The sequence below is a fragment of the Scomber japonicus genome, chromosome 15, assembly GCF_027409825.1.
Source record: "Scomber japonicus isolate fScoJap1 chromosome 15, fScoJap1.pri, whole genome shotgun sequence".
In the NCBI taxonomy this organism is placed as follows: Eukaryota; Metazoa; Chordata; class Actinopteri; order Scombriformes; family Scombridae; genus Scomber; species Scomber japonicus.
In genome coordinates this window covers 11,651,829-11,670,019 of record NC_070592.1, presented here as the reverse complement: position 1 = coordinate 11,670,019, position 18,191 = coordinate 11,651,829, and the positions used below count along the sequence as shown (strand labels likewise).

At 40.1% G+C, this 18,191-nt stretch overlaps 2 protein-coding genes across 3 annotated transcripts; one reads left to right on the top strand and one right to left on the bottom strand.

Moving 5' to 3' along the window:
• Positions 1-148: 148 nt before the first annotated feature.
• LOC128374050 (lamin-A-like) lies at positions 149-9,919 on the bottom strand. The gene is made up of 14 exons (XM_053334281.1): positions 9,875-9,919; positions 6,411-6,567; positions 5,581-5,933; positions 4,285-4,441; positions 3,717-3,842; positions 3,409-3,579; positions 2,818-2,943; positions 2,225-2,445; positions 1,817-2,090; positions 1,624-1,731; positions 1,408-1,527; positions 1,220-1,276; positions 894-1,091; positions 149-184 (listed from the first exon to the last, which is right to left on the bottom strand). Exons 3-14 carry the CDS (start codon positions 5,916-5,918, stop codon positions 149-151), a joined length of 1,932 nt encoding a protein of 643 aa, XP_053190256.1. The 5' UTR covers positions 5,919-5,933; positions 6,411-6,567; positions 9,875-9,919.
• usf2 (upstream transcription factor 2, c-fos interacting) lies at positions 9,702-18,071 on the top strand. 2 transcript variants are annotated; one of them, XM_053334282.1, is made up of 11 exons: positions 9,702-10,095; positions 10,829-10,872; positions 11,315-11,430; positions 12,709-12,828; positions 13,747-13,909; positions 14,032-14,119; positions 14,424-14,468; positions 15,057-15,115; positions 15,503-15,594; positions 16,339-16,467; positions 16,608-18,071. In XM_053334282.1, the coding sequence occupies exons 1-11, from the start codon at positions 10,058-10,060 to the stop codon at positions 16,695-16,697; spliced, it is 984 nt and encodes a 327-aa protein (XP_053190257.1). In that variant the 5' UTR covers positions 9,702-10,057; the 3' UTR covers positions 16,698-18,071. The 2 variants fall into 2 exon arrangements, with proteins under 2 accessions (XP_053190257.1, XP_053190258.1); XM_053334283.1 differs by lacking the exon at positions 14,424-14,468.
• Positions 18,072-18,191: the final 120 nt, after the last annotated feature.

Here is an 18,191-nt window from a genome sequence, read left to right as displayed (position 1 = left end):
TTAAAAAAAGCAGTATACATTTTTATTGCATACTATATCTTGAAAATGATTCCAAAGTACATTAATTAAACGTAATAACTACGACTAGTAACTAAACTAATAACTGAAAAATAATAGAGTCTAAGTGCTCCAACATGGATCCCGGAGCTCACATGATTGGACAGCTCTCCATTCTGGTCCCACTCTGAGAAAAAAAAAAAAGAACAAAGTTAGTATTGTCACATAAAAATGCATTGAGAAAGTGAGACAAATATCACAAATTCCAAATATTGACAGAAATACTGTAATAACACTGACATCTAGTGTTTAAAATGGGTACTGCAGTCCAAATTCAAAATATTGCAGAGAGTTGTCTCCCCCCGTCCCCTCTGCCCCAGACTCAAAGCTCATGTGGGTTTTTAGGTCGGGTGAATCTATTTCAGTTGATCAGCTTTGTTTGTTTCCATGGCTGCAGCACACTGTGTTTGTGTGCCAATATCTGTCTGTCTAACATCTGTCAACCTGATCTCACCATAACCATGCATTATATGATGGTGGCACATGTGTTACAATTACATGCCAGGATAACATTCAGGTTGAATGGGCTGCTGGCCAAATCACACAGGCCATAACAAAACGTTCCTCACCAGAATGGAAATTTCAAAGGAGAACATACTGGCTATAGTTTTTTGGTCGAAGAAGTCAGTATTTCACTTAGCATGTTTCTTTGACCTCTGATAGTATATCATCATCATTTAATGAGTAATTTAATGAGTTAGTTCAGTAAATATATTGCATATTGGTCCTTTAAACTTAAAATACAGGGAAAAAAGTGCTGCCAGGATTCTTTCTACTTAAGCCTTAAAAATGGTCAAATACAGTCATGTATCAGCTGTCTGTGTTGCAGGGCCCACCTTGCGAGGTGTGCTAGTGCTGAACACGTAAGAGTGTGGCAGTAAACCCTCAGAAAGGCCACCGCTGCGGTAGGAGCGGGAAGCTGAAGACACAGAGCAGTTGCTGGATTTGTCTGAGGGAAGTCCACAGGAGCCGCACACCACTGTTCGGCTCCGCAGGTTGTACTCGCCATCTCCACAGGTGCTGTGAGCCACCTGCTGAGCCAAAGGGGTAGATTCAATGCTAATATTAGTGAATTTAACAAGGACTCACCGAAAATCTGATGTTTCATTGTTGTAATTGTTGTTTTGTGTATATGCTGTATGTAATAAATAATCTATCTCACCATGTCATCATCGTCCTCTTCAAACTGTGTGCGGGTGACCTTCCTCATTGCCATTTCCTGGAAGAAAAGGTTTGCTGTAATCCTAACATTGTGGCCATAGTGAAACAACATGTGGTCACGGAACTTTAGGCTTAAATACAGTACTATGAAAACCAAATATCATAAGTCTGCCAGGGAAATTCAAATACCTCTCCATTGGCACTGATTAAGGTGGTCTGGAACAAGTCTCCAGTGCCCCAGGAAGGTTGAGTCTTCCACACCAGGTCAGAGGGAGGATTGTGGGATCCACCAGTACCAGAGGCCCAGATCTGATCAACAAAACAAAAGATACATTAGGGTAAGACATCTGGAACAGTGTATCCCTTTGCAGATTTGTTATAATCCCTAATGAAACTGCTGCTTACCGTGACCCTCTGGCCAGCCCTCAAAGTGAATTTAGCAGGGAACTTGAATGCAATGGGTGCACCAGATCCTACCTGCCGCTTCACCTGCCAGTTCCCCAAATTCTGATCCTGTAAAAACAAGATCATAGTTGGATAAAACATGTGATTAAATGTAAAACTGAAACTAAAACTACATAAACAGACAGTTCTTCACCTCATCTGCTTTGTTGCTGAGTCTGACATATTTCCCATCCAGATCCACCTCATCCACAGTGACCCGCCCGCTGGCAGAGGCCTGCTGGGTGATGCGGGTGCGGGCCACAGCACCTCCTGCAAAGCTGGAGGCCTCGCTGTCAGTGTCGTTGGGGCGGCGCCTCTTGACAGGAGAGTTCTGAGCGCTGCAGTGGATCGATCGAGAGTGAGCTCCTGATGTAGAGGAGCGACTTCCTGACACTCTAGTCGGTGGGGGGCTGGGGGAGAGACGCAGCCTGCGGAGACAGACGTAATGAATTTATTGATGGGGAAAAGGAGAAAGTGTAATAGGCACAGATGAAATGACTGTTATTACCTTTTATGGCCTCATGGCTCATTAATATACATTTTAGGCCACCATGTTACATACCTCTGTTCCTCTCCTTCTAGCAGCTTCCTGTAGGCACATATCTCCATGTCCAGGGCCAGCTTGATATCCAAAAGCTCCTGATATTCATCCAGCTGCTGTTGCATCCGCTGCCTCATCTCAGCCATTTCTCTGTCTTTCTCTCCCATCAGGCGACGTGTGGTGTCCCGCTCTCGAGACAGGGCATCCTCCAGGTCCCTCACCTTTGCCTCACGAGCTGCCAGCTTGTTTAGACAAAAAAGAAGAAGAAGAACACTGTTATCATCAGATCAGAATCAACTCGATTTGAAATCTCAGTCTCAAGGGACTCAGAAAAGAGGAGTTTTTCATGTAGGTCAGTTTTGTTTATCTCAACCACAGTATGGTCAATGTTTGTTAATAGAAACTAAGCAATAAACTGGAACATTCAATACAATTTTGTGCAGCAAAGTTCCAGCTTTTTATAGAGCATAGATTTAATTTCTGTCAATGTATAGTATATGTTTTATTTTTAAGAAATCAATTCAAGTGAGATTTTTGCTTTTGATTGTTATAAAATGTGGAAAATGTCTCATCAGTTCATGATGGTACAGCGTAAGCTGCTTGTTTCAGATCACCTGTTTCTGCAGCTGGCTGAGCTGAGCAGATGTGGACTCCAGGCGGATTCGAGTCTGCTGAAGCTCCTCATGTGCTGCTCCCACCAGGTGGCTGTTCCTGTCCGCCGACTGACGCGCACCTTCCAGCTGACAGAAAGACACAAGATAGAAGAAGATGCATAAATTCACAACTATATCCTAACTCTGCACTCTGAATCTCATTTTGCTTCATTAGTATCAGTTTGGGAAACTAAATTCATCCTGTCAAGTCAATTGTTTAAAAAAAAGGAAGTAAAAAAACAGTTTTTGCAGTAAAGAAAAATGCCAGCTGCTGTCCTGTTGTATGATCTTAGAGATTTATCCTGTTTTGTGCTGTGTATGTAAGTTAATTTAATATGAAAATGTAGTACACTCATTAATCTGGTACTCTAAGCTTAATTCTATTGTTCTATGTATAATATTTCCAATAGACTGGGAGCATATAGTCTCATACAGACAAATAGTATTGTTTGTTGATAGATATTGTATTTTTCCACTGTGTCTTTTCCCCAGGCAATTTAATCATTCAATTGTCGCTTTTTGCCTTATAGCAGCATTAAACCAATGGTGTACCTTAGCATTGTAGGTCTTCTCCATCTCATCCTTGTACATCTTAACCTGCAGTTCATGCTGGCTACGCATCTCAGCCAAAGCCTCTGCCAGCTTGCTCTCATAGTCTTGCTGGTGACCGTTGTCCAATTCAACCATACGAGATTCATGGCGTCGCTTTGTTTCCCGCAACTCCTTTTGGAGAAGAATAACATCAAATTAATTTACACTTTCAAATACTGTTTATTGTAATAGTAGGCAGATTTTAATGTGATAAAACAAGTTGAATTGTTTTAAAGTGATGTACAAGGGCAATGAAAAGAGAGCCTAACCTCAGAGTGCAGGTTCTTTTGAAACTCCAGCTCCTCTTTGAGAGTTTGGATGCGATTCTCTCCGTCCACTCTCCTTAGCATCTCATCCTGCAGCTGCTTCCTGGCATCGCCCAAACTGGTGTCCAGCTAGGAAATCAAGGAACAGGAACTAAATATTAGTACAAAGCAATGCACAAACATTCACATAAATTGGTGACTGTGGCTATGGACTGGGATGGTTACAGAGACTGTCCTTTAATCAAAATGTCTGAGTTCAAGTAGCCATGGCAGAAAACGTCTGCCCTGCTGAGGCCAGTTGGAGAAAGACAAAAATGTTGGTATTTCATTTCCACTAGAGAAAATTATACAAGTCCGGTGAGGCTCTTTCAAAACCCTACTGGACGAACTTAAAAATGAAAGGCTAGAAGTTAAAATTAAAAATAGCGCCACAATATTTAGTATCACAAAGTGGAAAACACAGAGGATTATGAGGGACACACTGAGACCCAATGATTTTACATGATGACTGCAGGCAGATTGAGCCCAGATGTGTTTCCACTGAGTTTTAAGTTGACCGACTTGTGCTTACTTTGGCAACCTGCGTCTTCAGATCCCTGTTTTCCACGTCGAGGTTACGCTTCTCTCCCAAAGCCGTTGTCAAAGATGCATCCTTCGAGTTCAGCAGGGCCTCCAGGTCTTTGAGCCTCTGCAACGCTCCTGTTAGATCCGACTCCTTTTTAGTGTTCCTGTAATGACAAAAAGAATCAGGTGTCAAATAACGTCTTCCTGGATATGTTTTTAGTATTGATTAAGAACATGTCAGCAAATAGAAATGCTCATTTTGTTTTATAACTTAAGAGCCAAGTGAAAAATGAATGTTAGTTTATGTTACACAATCTGCCCAAACAAACACAAGCTATTTTTGAATAAGGATGTAGCCTGGATGAAATAGAAACAGGGGAAAGACCTTGGTGTTTCCAAGCCTGCGTATGAGTCACAGACCAGTGATCTGCGTCCAATCCCATGTATCTGGTAGCCACAAACCACAGCCGTTGTTGTTTATCTAAAACGCTGCCATGGCAACGGCTTGGCTTTGCCAAACACACCGCCGTCATTTTCTCAATATTTATGGAAAAATAATGGAGGCAAGAGTGGAGCACTCTAAACACTGCCACGTATTGTGTGTAATGATTACTTTGGTGAAGGAGGATAAATGGGGAAAGAGTTAGTCATCAGGCCTAGGATGTGGCAGCATGGGAAGGAGACTGAGTGAAAGTCCAACGTCAAACTGCAGTGAGCAATGAGGAGGGTATGCTGCAGGGAGTGGCCCCAGCAGCAGGGTAATGTGACTGGCGGAGTGTTAGTAGAAGTTAAACAAGCACAAGACATGAAGAGCTAATGTGTGACTGTGATCTGTGGCTTTAAGTTATATGCACAAATAATTTAGATATTCAAACTTGAAACCCTTAAACTTGTGCATTATGAAGCAGACAGATGAAAATAACAGCCAAAGATTCGATTAAGTAAAAGGGGATTTCAAAGACCTCGAGGCAGCCTCACCATGACCATTAGATAACACCACACAAAGTATCTGGATCACTAGTGCTTTTTCATTTTGATAACAAAGGGTGTATCAATCCAATTAGTTGTGAACACCCGCCATGAAAGCATGGTCATTTGGACTTGAATTCTGTAGAAACTCATAAACACAAACAGGTGCGGCTAAGAAATCCAGGCCCCACATCCTGAACAATGTGATTTTTTTACTGTTTGAAAGGTTTAAGAAAACATTCCTCCTTCTCTCTCAACTGGTACCTCCCCTACAAACACAACAGAAGCTGCTATCAGATTTAGGTTTGGCCCAGGATGGTGTGCTGTAACCCACCTGGCTTTCAGCTCCTTGTAGTCCTCTCGCAGCTTGCCCAGCTCCAGCTGCAGCCGTGCACGTTCTTTGGCCACTGAGTCCAGAGTCTGACGGGCATCAGCCAGCTCAGTCTCATAGGCGGCCTTCAGGCCCGTCAACTCCCGGCTGATCTCTGTCTCGGACTCTGTGATGCGCACACGCAGGCCAGCATTCTCAGCCTCCAGAGAGCGGACCTTGTCAATGTAGACAACCAGACGATCATTGAGGTTGCACAGGTCCTCCTTCTCCTGAAGCCGGGTGATGCGGTTGGGGGATAGTGGTGAGCTTGCACCTCGGGGAGTGTTTTTGGGTGTCGCCATTGCACCTATCTGCTACTGTTGTAGAAAGAGACAGGGTAATTCACCTTCTGGATTTTTTTTCCCTTCAAGAACATTAAATGTACACGTTTTTTCTTATTCTGGTGTCCAATTGCAAAAACTGATATTTTACTGTATGTAGTTTATAACAGAATTTTACACTGGGAGGATGGAGAAAGTCATGCAAATCAACATTTAACATTCATTCTTCTTATTATTGAAATAAGTCCAGAAAACAAGAGTGAAAACTTGCCTAAGAAAAATGTGCATCTGTGAACTTCCATACAAGTTAAAGCAGCAAGTTTAGAGTTGAAAAGATTCAATTTAAATATATGCCCAATTTCCACAAACTTCCAACTCCTTTGAGTGTAACAACGTTAAGCACACAAAGACAAAAACTATAATTAATCAAAAGTCATGGGAGGGGTTAACGACTCCACCCGAAAGTCAAAGTAATATCCCTGCACAAAAGATAACTTTTACAGAAAGATTTACCTTAAATTGGCCAGAAGAAGATAAAACTGTCCTCCGAAGATGTCTGATGACCTCTCTGTTAATTCCCTTTAAAGATCTATAGTAATAGTGATCAGAGTGTCTCTCTCTGAGTTCTCCAACACTGCTCAGCCTGTTATTGCGCTGTCTGCAAACCCATCTGAGTGCCCATGTAGGAAAGAATGAGATGGGAGGAGAGGAGAGAGGTTGGCCTCAAGTTTGGCACTTTGTAGGTGGTTATTCCTCTCTCTCTCTCCATCTCCCTCTCCCTCTCCCTCTCTGTCTCTCTCACTGAAATGGGAGTGTGATCTGAATCAATGAGTCACCCTCAACTGAAATAAAAGCACAATCCCATGTGATATGAACAAGGGATAATTTTAAACAGATCCATTGCCTGAGTGTTGGGTTCAACTAATTTATATTATTTGACTCAAACTCCACTTCTCATACTTCTCCATTAAGTTAAAATGAGTTTTATAAGAAGTTTTATAAGAAGTTTGAGGTTGTTTTAACCCTTAAATACAGACCCGGAGTTATTTTATTTTGATTTATTTCCTGTTCTCTAATTATTTTTAACATATTTAACTTTCATAACCCTATCAGAGTAAATGTGACTGGCTGAACAACCACAATCTATTAAAACCCACAGACTCCTACTGGGGATGCAAATCTTGCCAAAGATACCAAACATGTCTTGCTAAATTGTGGGGAAATGTGTATAAAATGATGGAATAGTTTCTTTCTTTGAATATTTCTTTCAGTGTGAGTATGTTGTAAACAAGCCCACACAGAGTACATGTTATTCTGACAGAAATTAAAACTAGTAAAGGGGAAATACAAGGAGGAGACTTCTTGTGTTTATGATAGATTTCTATCAGGTGATCAAGCAGATCCTAGTAACTAGTTTTCTTGGAAACGTATACTTCTAAGGATTTTATTTATTGGTTGTTAAATTCAACATTTAATAAGTTCCCAAGTAAGAGACAATTTATATGATCAACATTCGATTATCAACATATTTTATTGATTATGTTGGACCCTGATACTGTGAGAGTTACAAATATTTGAACTCATATCAAATTCTTTGGCTTGTGACCCGTGATCAGAGGACATGGCCTCAGTGTGGATGTGACAGTGACTATCCCCTGTTATATCTATCAAAGAAAATATCTGCAGGTGGCGCCAAATATTACCTCAATATGTTTTCTAAAGGCTATCTTCAGGTTTAAACCCAGGTCTATGGTCCCACGGCATCCAGCTTTTTTACTTTTATATAGCAATTGCCTCTTTATCTTTGTGGTTCACACTCACATGTTCTCCTGGCTTGTCTGTAGTAGGAGCAGCAGGGGAGTAGTATATGTGAACTTCTACATCATTTACAGTCACATTGACCCAGAAACACATTTAGAGTTTTCTATGTCTGTAAAGAGGAAAGACTCAGCTTCATGGAGATACCAACATTATCTTTCAAATCTAAATATTGATGAGATGTGCTCTTCCGAAGTTTGACTGTTGGTTGCATCTGTGGACTGGGTTGTGTTACCATCTGTGTATTGTACATTAAGACAGCAGATTCTCTTGTTTAAGGTCATGTTGCTTTTATAAAATTTGACTGTTTTGTTAATGAGCTGGAGAAAACAATACAATTTCATTCCAGGATTTTATGAAAATTGTTTTCTGTATATATTATTGAATAAATTCCCTTATTAAAATCACAATGGTGGCTTTTGGTGGTGCTGGGACGATGTGCAACTCCTCCTCTGTGTGTGTTGGTAGGTCCTTTGGTTTTAGAGAATGCAGCCCTCTCCAGATAAGGGCACAGGACACATACAAATTGAGTCTATAACTAGTTAGATCCTCATGATTAGCACATACTTTAGCATACAATACCATGTAGCTTCTGTAATGGGCTGTGAAGACCTAAATGATCCAATGAAGAACCATGATGGACGCACTAGCTGAGATTAACTTAATTTAGGGGGTGACCCGTATAATGTTACTGCACCATGCTGTAAAGTTGTGTCCTTTTGGTATGTTTTTTGGGGTGAATCACACTTAATTTTGATTGTAATGATTTATTACAATATTTCAGCTCTTTTCTAATACATATTTGAGATTATCTGATATTGTTAAGCTGTTTTCTGATGCACATTTATAAAAACTTGAGAACATTTCAGGTGGGTGCAGCTGTGCAACCTAATGCATCCAACCGTTCTTCCATAAATTGTACATTTACGAAGATTAAAGGTCAGTATTGTTGATATTATCGCAAAAGTGATCATTCTACTTTATTATGGAGGTTGTAGTGAGTGGTAGTGCTGTACTGGAGTGCATTACATTGAACATTATTCTTAATATTTTAACAGATGTTAATGTAGGCTAAGTGGACAAAATACTATTCAATCAACCTCAACATTAAACATAAAGACGAATTACAACCTTTCTGACAATGTTAACAAAAACTGAACATGTATAAGCTTCATAAAAGTAGAATGTATGGCAGACCTGAATTAAATTAGATTGTAAAGGTGCTCCTAATGAAGTGTCAGATGAGTGCATTGTCAATCTACACTAAACCCCGCTGATGATGGATCAATATCGCCTCCCACTGGCTGCTCATGTGATTGAAATGTTGTGACTGCCTGCGAAAAAGACAACGTGTTCCCCTTTGAAAGAGTCCCTTCATCTACCATCCAATTAATTACACATAATAAAAGCAGGTCTTCTATCCGATGTTAAAATGAAATAAGTGCTGTAGCTGTCTAGCAGGACATCAAACGGTGAATTATGAGGACCGTGTGTGTGCTGGGCGATGCTTCGTGGCACGACACGGACACTTTCTGTCATGTGGTTTGTGGGAAAACCCGTATTGGATCTCTGTGGTCACCTGGGCAAAGAAGCTGAAAAACGTGGCGTTGAGGAGCTGCCTGTCAACGTGTATGTGACAGATTAACACAATTGAGCATGTTTGTCTGGGGAAAAACACTGTATAACATCATTTCAGACAACCAAAACCTAATAATCCACGTTGGAATACATTTTAATAAAGAAATAAACCGAGTAAAAAACACGATAATCCGTTTTCTAACTACCTAAGTGTTGACTATTGGAGGAGTCACGTGAATACTAGATATCAGACAATATCTGAAATCACACAAATACAAAGCGACAAAAAATACGACGTAAAAACAAAACTTGTATCGCACGATAAGTAATCCACTCCACATTTTATTGGGCGCATGTCGCAGCCACCCTGCAGCTTTGAGCGGATAAACAGCAGCTGTGTGTCGCAGAGCACCAAAAAAACGACCTTCAACCACCTATTTAGGAAACGAAATCTTCTGTCAGTGCATCCAGCAGTTCACCTAAAATATTTTAACAATCTGAACCCCCAGCAACCAGAGCACCGCCGTCCTCGTAGCTGCGTAAACACCAGGACTGTTTTTTTTTTTTCTTTTTTTACGCACAGACGCAGACGGCGCCGTCCTGCTTCACAACGGCCTCCATTTTAGCTTCTTGCCCGGTCGGTGCCTCACGTGTCCTGGACTGTCTTTCTCACATGACCCGTGTGTTTGTCCCCGTGATCAGCGCTTCCATCTCCGTAAATCAGTGTCGTTGAATATCGGCGTTTTACACCCGCAAAAAGCTTCATGGATATGCTGGAGCAGAGTCTGGACAGCTCGGCGAGGTGAGAGGCTGCTGGCCGCTTCCTGCTCAGCCATGGCTCCCAACACCACCACGGCCTAAATTCAACCCTGTAACGCGATGCTGTGTTATTAAGGCTCAATGCTGCAGTTACTTTTAATATATATATTTTTTTATGCATTGTTTGTTTGTCTCCTGGGTTGAAGGAGTGACAGCTGCAGCAGCGAGTGGGGTTAATGCTGAGTTTATATGTGCACCCATAAAGACATTTTTAACTATAACTATGCGCCCTTTTCCAAATTGGTAATATCACTTCTGCTGCTATATTTACCAGACATGCAAGGTAAAGCAGCAGCAGTTTGAGTCTTTGTTTCATGGTAGCATTGACTGCATTTTAATGATACTGTACTTGCTACACATCCTGTGGGATTAAAATGCTTTTTAACCAAAGCAGGGCGGTGTTAGTAGTAGTATTAATTTCTTTTTTTTAACTTTTTATCTCTATTTGAAGCCAATCGGCTCGCTTTCACTTGAGTTTTAATTACCAAACAATTGCAATTTTCCTCCTGTAAGTTGCAGAAAATATTATTTATGTTATGCTTGCACGCCAATAATATGCTATTACTTTATTTATGTCTTACTTATCATCTACTCATGTGACCACCAGGGGGCGCCCTTCATCCATAACTCAAGTCTAACCTAATGAGCTGATTTCTTAGAAATTAGTATTTTGGGTTCTGCTTGAAATTGACTCATTTGTCTTTTCTGTTTTGTAGTCACGACAAACAGGAAACAGAGGAGGTGGTGCAGTTACAGGAAGGTGGGAGCCTCATTTCTTCCAGTCTAGCCTTTTGAAACCGTGTCCTAGTTTCTGTAAAAGTTAATCAATTAGCTGCAAACAATTCCTTTTAATAAAGTTATTAAGTCATATATTAAGCCAAAAAAGAGCAAATATTGGCTTGTTTCACCTTCTCAAATGTGAAGTTTTGCTTCTTATGTCATTGTTAATTGTATTGGTTGGACAAAACAAGCATTGAACTGGGACTGATTGTTTTACATTTTATAAACAATTAATCAGTAATAAGTTAGTTATGAACCTAGTGCTGTCATGAAAATGTATGTATTGAATACATATTTATATTCTTAGAGAAAGATACATTATTACGTTATACTTACTTACTTACTTGAAACAATATGTTATTGTCTCACTGTGTGTGTCTTTTAGCATTTTAGCATCTAAAGCATTTTGACGTGTGTTGCAGGAGAAACGGTGGGGACGGAGGAGCAGACCGCAGTGACCATCACCGGTGTCCCACAGGCTGCGTTCACTGACCACAATGTCCAGTACCAGTTCCGCACAGAGAACAGTGGAGGACAGGTGAGGACGGAGAGCCTCTCTCTTTTTACAAGTATTTATGGTATTGCTGCAGCTTACAACTATTTTCATTATCAATTCATCTGTAAATTGTAATTAATTGATTAGTTGTTTGGTTTATAAAATGTCGATGATTGTTTCTTAAAGTCAAAGATGCAAACTAAAATGCATTGTTTTGTCGCAACCAACAGTTAATGAGCCAAAAGGGAGGACTAAATGACCTGAAATGTTCACTTTTTAGGAAGCTGGAACCCAGACACTTTTAACATTTTCTCATAAAAATGACTCTAAACAATGGAAGACGTTAACAGCAGTAGCAGTGGTACAGTAGTTTCACAGAGGAGGCAAATGTGTAGTAAAAGTACTTTACCAGTGCTTACAGTAGTGATAATTGAGTACTAGTCACTCCAGGTGTGATTTAAGTCCCTCAGGATTATGTTTCAGTTGTAAAGGAGAATTATGAATTATTCTCTTTTATATTTAAGGAAGCACTCTTCTATGTTACTCAAATAAAATGCAAATTATTTGGCTTACGTCTGCCATTAAACAGTCAGGTTTTGGTTCTTGTCCGATTGCTTCTTCTGCACATTGACCGTTAAGCCACGTCTCCCTCGGTTACTGTTGCTATGTCTGTCAATTATTCAGTTGTAGCGGTCGATTTACCGCTAGAAATTTTTACAAAGTTTTGAAACAATAAGTAATTAATTTAAGACGGATGTAAACAAAAGCAGGCTATTCATTTAGTTAAGTAATTAAGAAATCACTAATTGTGTCACCTGTAACAAGCTGCCTTTGCATTGGAAGCCAGGCTCGGTTACTGTAATTACTGCTGATGGTAATAATGCTAATGAATCCAGCTTAAATAAGAGCAGAACTTAAAGTTTTGGTTCCTTGTTTTTTGGGTTAGGAAATGCTAAATATACAAATCCTTCCGTTCTAACCCACTCTTACTACAGTCCATCGCAATGCACACATCTTCAATATGTGGAGAAATCTTAGCTCAACAGACCTGCAGTGATCAAGGGAAGGGTTAAGGGAACTCTGCATTATCATACCAAGACATTTTAAATTAGCCATGTTCACAGCATGCTTGTTTGTTGCCAGTAAGTTAAATTCTAGACATACAGTTGGGATGGGAAAAACACAATATTTTGCAGCACTAACGCATAGTTACTTAAGCCTCTAAGCCAGAGATAGCTGTGACTGATCGTGACCATATTACAACTACACAATTTAAAATCATTTCCCTACAAATGTGTTTCTCCTCTGCTCTGTCTCCAGGTGACCTATCGCGTGGTTCAGGTGACAGACGATCAAATAGAAGCAACAGCTGACGGGACTGGAGCAGTCAGTGTCGTCTCGGCTGCAGCATTTGCTGGAGCCCCTCAGGCGGTGGCACAGGTCAGTAGACAAACTGTGAGATTGAAACAAGTGTAAGAGTGTGACTTTTCCTTCTTACATACACAAGAAGGCAAAAGCAGGAAGGAAGAGTTGTATGTTAGTGCTAATATGCTGTGACGTTCGATTTGACAACTTGAATGTAGGATCTTGTTCATCCCACAAAAACAGGTCCCACATCTTTGGTTCTTTTTTAACTTATGTTTCAAGAAAACAAGTGTGAGTTAGGGAAGACTTTCTTGAAAATATGTGTAATAAATATTAACATTTCAAACGGTAACATTAAATCAACTCATGTCTGCCATTGAAAGGTAAAAACTGGTAGAAAGCAATGCTGATATACATGTACATGTTTCTGAATGTTTTGGCAGATGTAATGTAAATGTTTTACCCTTTTGTTCTTACATCTTTTAAAGTATTGATCCCACTACATCACTTACATCACCTAGAAGTTTATTATTAAGCCCCAAGATGTCTAAAACATCACTTTAAAGCTTAAAGACCGTGTAAAGTGAATTCAGACATTTGACTAGCCGAGCTAGCAGCTGAGTTCGCCGCCAAGCTAGCAGCTGAGTTAGCAGCAGAAAGCTCTCAGACGTAGCGTCCATGTTTCGGGTAGAGGAGGTGACTTTGATTGACAGCGTTTGGTAGCAGAAAAAGAGGTTGCTTTTTACGCAACTTTGAAGCCTAATTTCATATATTTGGCGATTTTTTTAATCATTCAAATTTGGCAGGGTGGGTAACAACACACTTTTCTGTGGTATGTCAAACTCAGAACCCAAAATTGATTCTTACTTTACACAGACTTTAAAAAAACCTCCAAAAAAACAGGTGGACGAAAGCCATACCTTTTTTAAACATTGCATCATTTAGAGGTTATCTTGGCTGTTTTGACATGCTTCTGATTTCATCACCATTCAGGCTGTTATCCAGAACCCTTTCAGTAACGGGGGCAGTCCTGTCGCTGAGACCGTGGGAGGAGAGACGCGGTTTGCTTATTTTCCTGCCGCTACCGTCAGTGATGGCACAGCCACAGCCGTGTCGGTGCAGGCCACCACCGACCAAACAATCACACAGGCAGGAGGTAAGAAGACACACCGTAATCATATGTGGAAAAGTGATGTCTTGTTTGTTCAAACCGTACCAGTCAAAAATATGGACCCATCACTGCATGATTTTGTAATTTGTCCCTTTTTTAAAATCTAGGTCAGTTTTACGTGATGATGAGCCCCCCGGAGGTGCTGCAGACAGCGACCCCTCGTACCATCGCGCCACGCACACACACCTACACAGCGTGAGTATGACCCAACGCTTCCCTGCATATTCATCATCATTCCTGAAGTGTGGCGTTTCACCAATTCCACAATCCCTTCCCCACAGAATCAGCCATCTTCTCACCCCTCCTTCCACAAACATTTTCTAACCCCTTCTCTATAATGAATCGGATGTTCTTTTCCTCTTCCTTCCCTTTTTGGAATGATTAGTTTATGTCTTTGTGTGTACACATGACGATGAAAAAAAAATCAATCAATATCCTTTAATTTAAAACCTCCAATATCTGAAAAACACACTCTGTCCTACTTACCTGCCATCCCCAGAGACCTCGGTGAAAGCGAGATGTTGCAGCATGGCGGTACAAACTGGTGAGGAGAACTTTCACATATGCCCCACCCCACCCCCCGCCCTCCACCCCCTCCACCCTGCCCCCATCATGTGTTGTAGAGACGTTTGGTGGCTCACTAATCAATTGTTAGCATCGTAGTATGGTGAATTACATGTATAGAGTCAGTGGTTGTGTTTACATACATGGAGTAAGTTGACTTGAGTTTGTGGTTAATGGCTACAGGTTTAGTTCACACCCACCTTTTGATAGTAAACTAAAAACCCTAATTCAGAGGCTGGATCCTTCAAAGGACGAGGCTCACAAAAAGTGTGCCCTTCGGAGGACATGAACGCCCTGCGCCTTGTCCCCAAATGAGACAGTCTAGCTTGACAAAAATTAATGGCATTTTCACGGGTCGTTGTCAATTCTTAAAGTAAAGAAATTTCCTGGATTTGTTTTATGACCTTGGGCAATATTTTTTGTCACTGAATTCTTGTTAAGATGTTAGTTGTTTGGTTATATCGTTAATATTCTGCACAATGAAAATCTGACATGACATTTTATCCATAATTTCAACGCCAAATATATTTGTTTTGTTTTTTTTGTTTCTCTCGTTGTATCTTTACAGGAAGGTGGACGGTCCACGAGCACCCAGGGATGAGAGGCGAAGAGCACAGCACAATGAAGGTATGTGGTCACTAGTGTCATGAATGTTTTTAAGCTATTATATCTAATATTTTAATTAAAATGGAATCCTCATGTAGCTCAGGAAAGCCCTGGATCTTATTTAACAGTCAAGAGTTGACGATAGTACCAATATACTAACCACCTTTTTAAATTATTAGTGTTATTTTAATTTTATCTTTAATGGTGGACAAATGGTAGATTTGCCTTTTCACTTTTAGAGGGATTAAAGATGTAATTGTTGTTGTTGTTGTTGTTGTTTTTTTGCATTTAATGTAAAGTGACTCATCTGTGAAAGTTATACTTCCTGTTGTCAAACAGATGTGTGTGACGACAGCTTTGACGGTTAAAAGCTAAGTATCTTCCTGTCTGTGTTTTTTAATTTTGCAGTGGAAAGAAGAAGAAGAGACAAGATTAACAACTGGATTGTCACGCTTTCGAAAATCATCCCTGACTGCAGCGTAGATAGTAGAACTGGAGCGGTGAGTGTTGCACAAAACTCAGCCCCGAAAATCACATTTTATTTTCCTCCTAACGAGCCATAAAATCTTCAAAGCACGTAACATAGTAACAGATGGCTATAATAAGTCTTTTGATTAGATTAAAGCTGGCTCTAGAGATCAGGTTGTTCCAGGTCACACGGCTGATATGTTCATATTTGGTCTGAAAGTTTCTGTTTTGCATCACTGATTTAGTTAAACTTGCACTGCTTTTATACACGTTGTGGGTGAGATGCATCCACATGATTAAACCTGACCAATCAGTGGTTCCCTTAGATTATCTGCTTAGGGGTGGAGGTGAGGATGGGCTGCATAAATAAAATATTTTGTTTCTTTAGGGAGGGGTGGGGGTGGCTTTAAGGCAATGAAGTTAGAACTGACACAATGCAATTTTTGTGTAGTCTGCCAATCTTTCACTTAATGCATACGTGCAAAATTAAGGCAGAAAGTCAAATTCACACAAGTGAAAATGCATTACTACACACATTACACTAAACTGACTATTTATAACAGACAGGGACATGTCATATGACTAATGTTTGTCACATGTTCATTTGTTGTTGCTCCATATGTCATTAGAAGTTGGCCAAAAGGCAAATGCTCTGAAATGGTTTAGTCACTGCAGGGAAGCTTAATAAAGATAGAACATGACACATGATGAGGAAGAACTAATAAAGGAAGTTATGAGTAATTCGATTTTTCAACGCGATCTGTTGTAATTCTCAGAGTAAAGGAGGCATCCTGTCCAAAGCCTGTGACTACATCAGAGAGCTGCGTCAAAACAACCAGCGACTGCAGGAAAGCTACAAAGAGGTGGAGCGAGTCGAAATGGACAACGAACTGCTCAGACAACAGGTTAACCTCTAATACAAAAATTCTTTCTTATAAAACTGAAAATGACATAAGATTAATAATCAATAAAACACATTATTCACTATACCCAGAGATTTTGGTTGTTGTTTTTCTTTGAGTCTAATAACCTTTTGCTTTTCTAGATTGAGGAGCTAAAGAACGACAATGCACTGCTTCGAGCACAGCTACAGCAACACGGCGTAGAAGTCAATGGAGATGCGACACCACAGTGATTGTGAACTGGACATAATGTAATGTCAGAAACGCATCCTCCCACTCACCTGAACAATACCAGGAAACGGAAAAACAATGAAAAATGACTTCCATCTGAAATTGGACCACATAAAACACACACGAGCTCGAAAGGAACACTGAAGGACTGCAAACTGACAACACCTCCACCACCTCCAGCTTTTCGAAGGCTGAACGCTCTGAAATCCGTTAACTGTGTAGCTAACTGAACCTCTCACCTCTCCTTAAAGGGGAACACCACCACCACTCTTGCACCAAACTTTCTTCTTTTTACTTTAAATTATGAACCTGCCACAGAATATTTACTTTTAATGATTTCACCTTTTTATCTTACCGCAAACTCTTTTGTTTTTGTTGATATGCTGTGTTTGGAACTACTAAATGTGACATGAATGATAGCTCCCTTTTTTTTTTTCTTTGTCCTTTTTAATTTATTAGTCTTTAAGGAATGTTTATACAGAAAGGAAAAAACAACAGCTGATTTTCACGTTTACTCTCCCTCCCCAGCAACAAACAAAATAATGGGAAAATGGGTATTTTCATATTCATCACTGTTACTAAGGCTAGTTTCACTGTCAGTGGATCACGTGTATATAATGTATAGTTGATCTGTATGCAGTTTTAGGTAACTTTTTCAATTTCTGCCTCTTAACACTGACACTCCAAGCACCAGGCAGAGCTCACAAACCTGAAAAATGTAGTCAAATGTCAGTAAATTAAAAGAACTATGATACTTTTTAAGGCAGTCAAAGTGTAAGGAGCTTTGACAGCACAGGCAAGGGGGATTTATTTTTAGTGGAAGGCCTTAATAGAAGTCTGTTGGAGAATATAGGTGTTACCATAGCTCAGGTAATCGGGATAGTGCACTGGCAAGTGGTTCCCAGACTCAATGAAGTCTTTACGTGTAGAATTTAGATCTCTTTTATGTACCCATTAGGTGCAATGTACAGATAAATGAGAATTATTGAGATGATTTTCGACATGTAAATCATTTTTATCGGGCATTAAATCAGAGTTTGTTTGTATATCTGCTTAATAGGTCACTGGTGTACTGCACTGAAATAGTGGTGTCTTTGTTTGAGACCGGCCTCTCTTTGGCCCACCAGTCCTGCTGCATTTTAGTGGAGACCTGAAGTGGCTTTTTTCCCCCCAGTTCTTAAAACATTTTGGGAACCATTGCTGCTGACACAAAACAATAAAACAGCCATGGTCATGAATGTGCTGAGGGTTGTTTGGATGCGAGTGATGATAGTTGTTACTAACCAGCTTTTGTCTACACTGAAAGTCACCACAGCATGGAATTATAACCACTGGCATGACTAATTCTGATACTACAATAAAACAGAAGTGTTTATACCTGAGTGTTGTTTGTTAAAATACAATTTGTGTATTTGTAATAGCTTTTTGGCAGTGATTCTCAAACTTACTCATTTCAAGGACTCACAAATTAGACCATTTGATAGTATTTGTCCCAG

Bases quoted from the DNA above. Each gene is read 5' to 3' on its own strand.
- LOC128374050 (XM_053334281.1), bottom strand. From the start codon at position 5,918: ATGGCGACACCCAAAAACACTCCCCGAGGTGCAAGCTCACCACTATCC. The intron at 3,843-4,284 runs GTAAGCACAAGT...TTGATTTCCTAG, and splicing joins TGAAGACGCAGGTTGCCAAA to CTGGACACCAGTTTGGGCGA. The intron at 2,944-3,408 runs GTACACCATTGG...TCTTTCTGTCAG, and splicing joins AGAAGACCTACAATGCTAAG to CTGGAAGGTGCGCGTCAGTC.
- usf2 (XM_053334282.1), top strand. From the start codon at position 10,058: ATGGATATGCTGGAGCAGAGTCTGGACAGCTCGGCGAG. The intron at 14,120-14,423 runs GTGAGTATGACC...TGCCATCCCCAG, and splicing joins CGCACACACACCTACACAGC to AGACCTCGGTGAAAGCGAGA. The intron at 15,116-15,502 runs GTATGTGGTCAC...TTAATTTTGCAG, and splicing joins AAGAGCACAGCACAATGAAG to TGGAAAGAAGAAGAAGAGAC.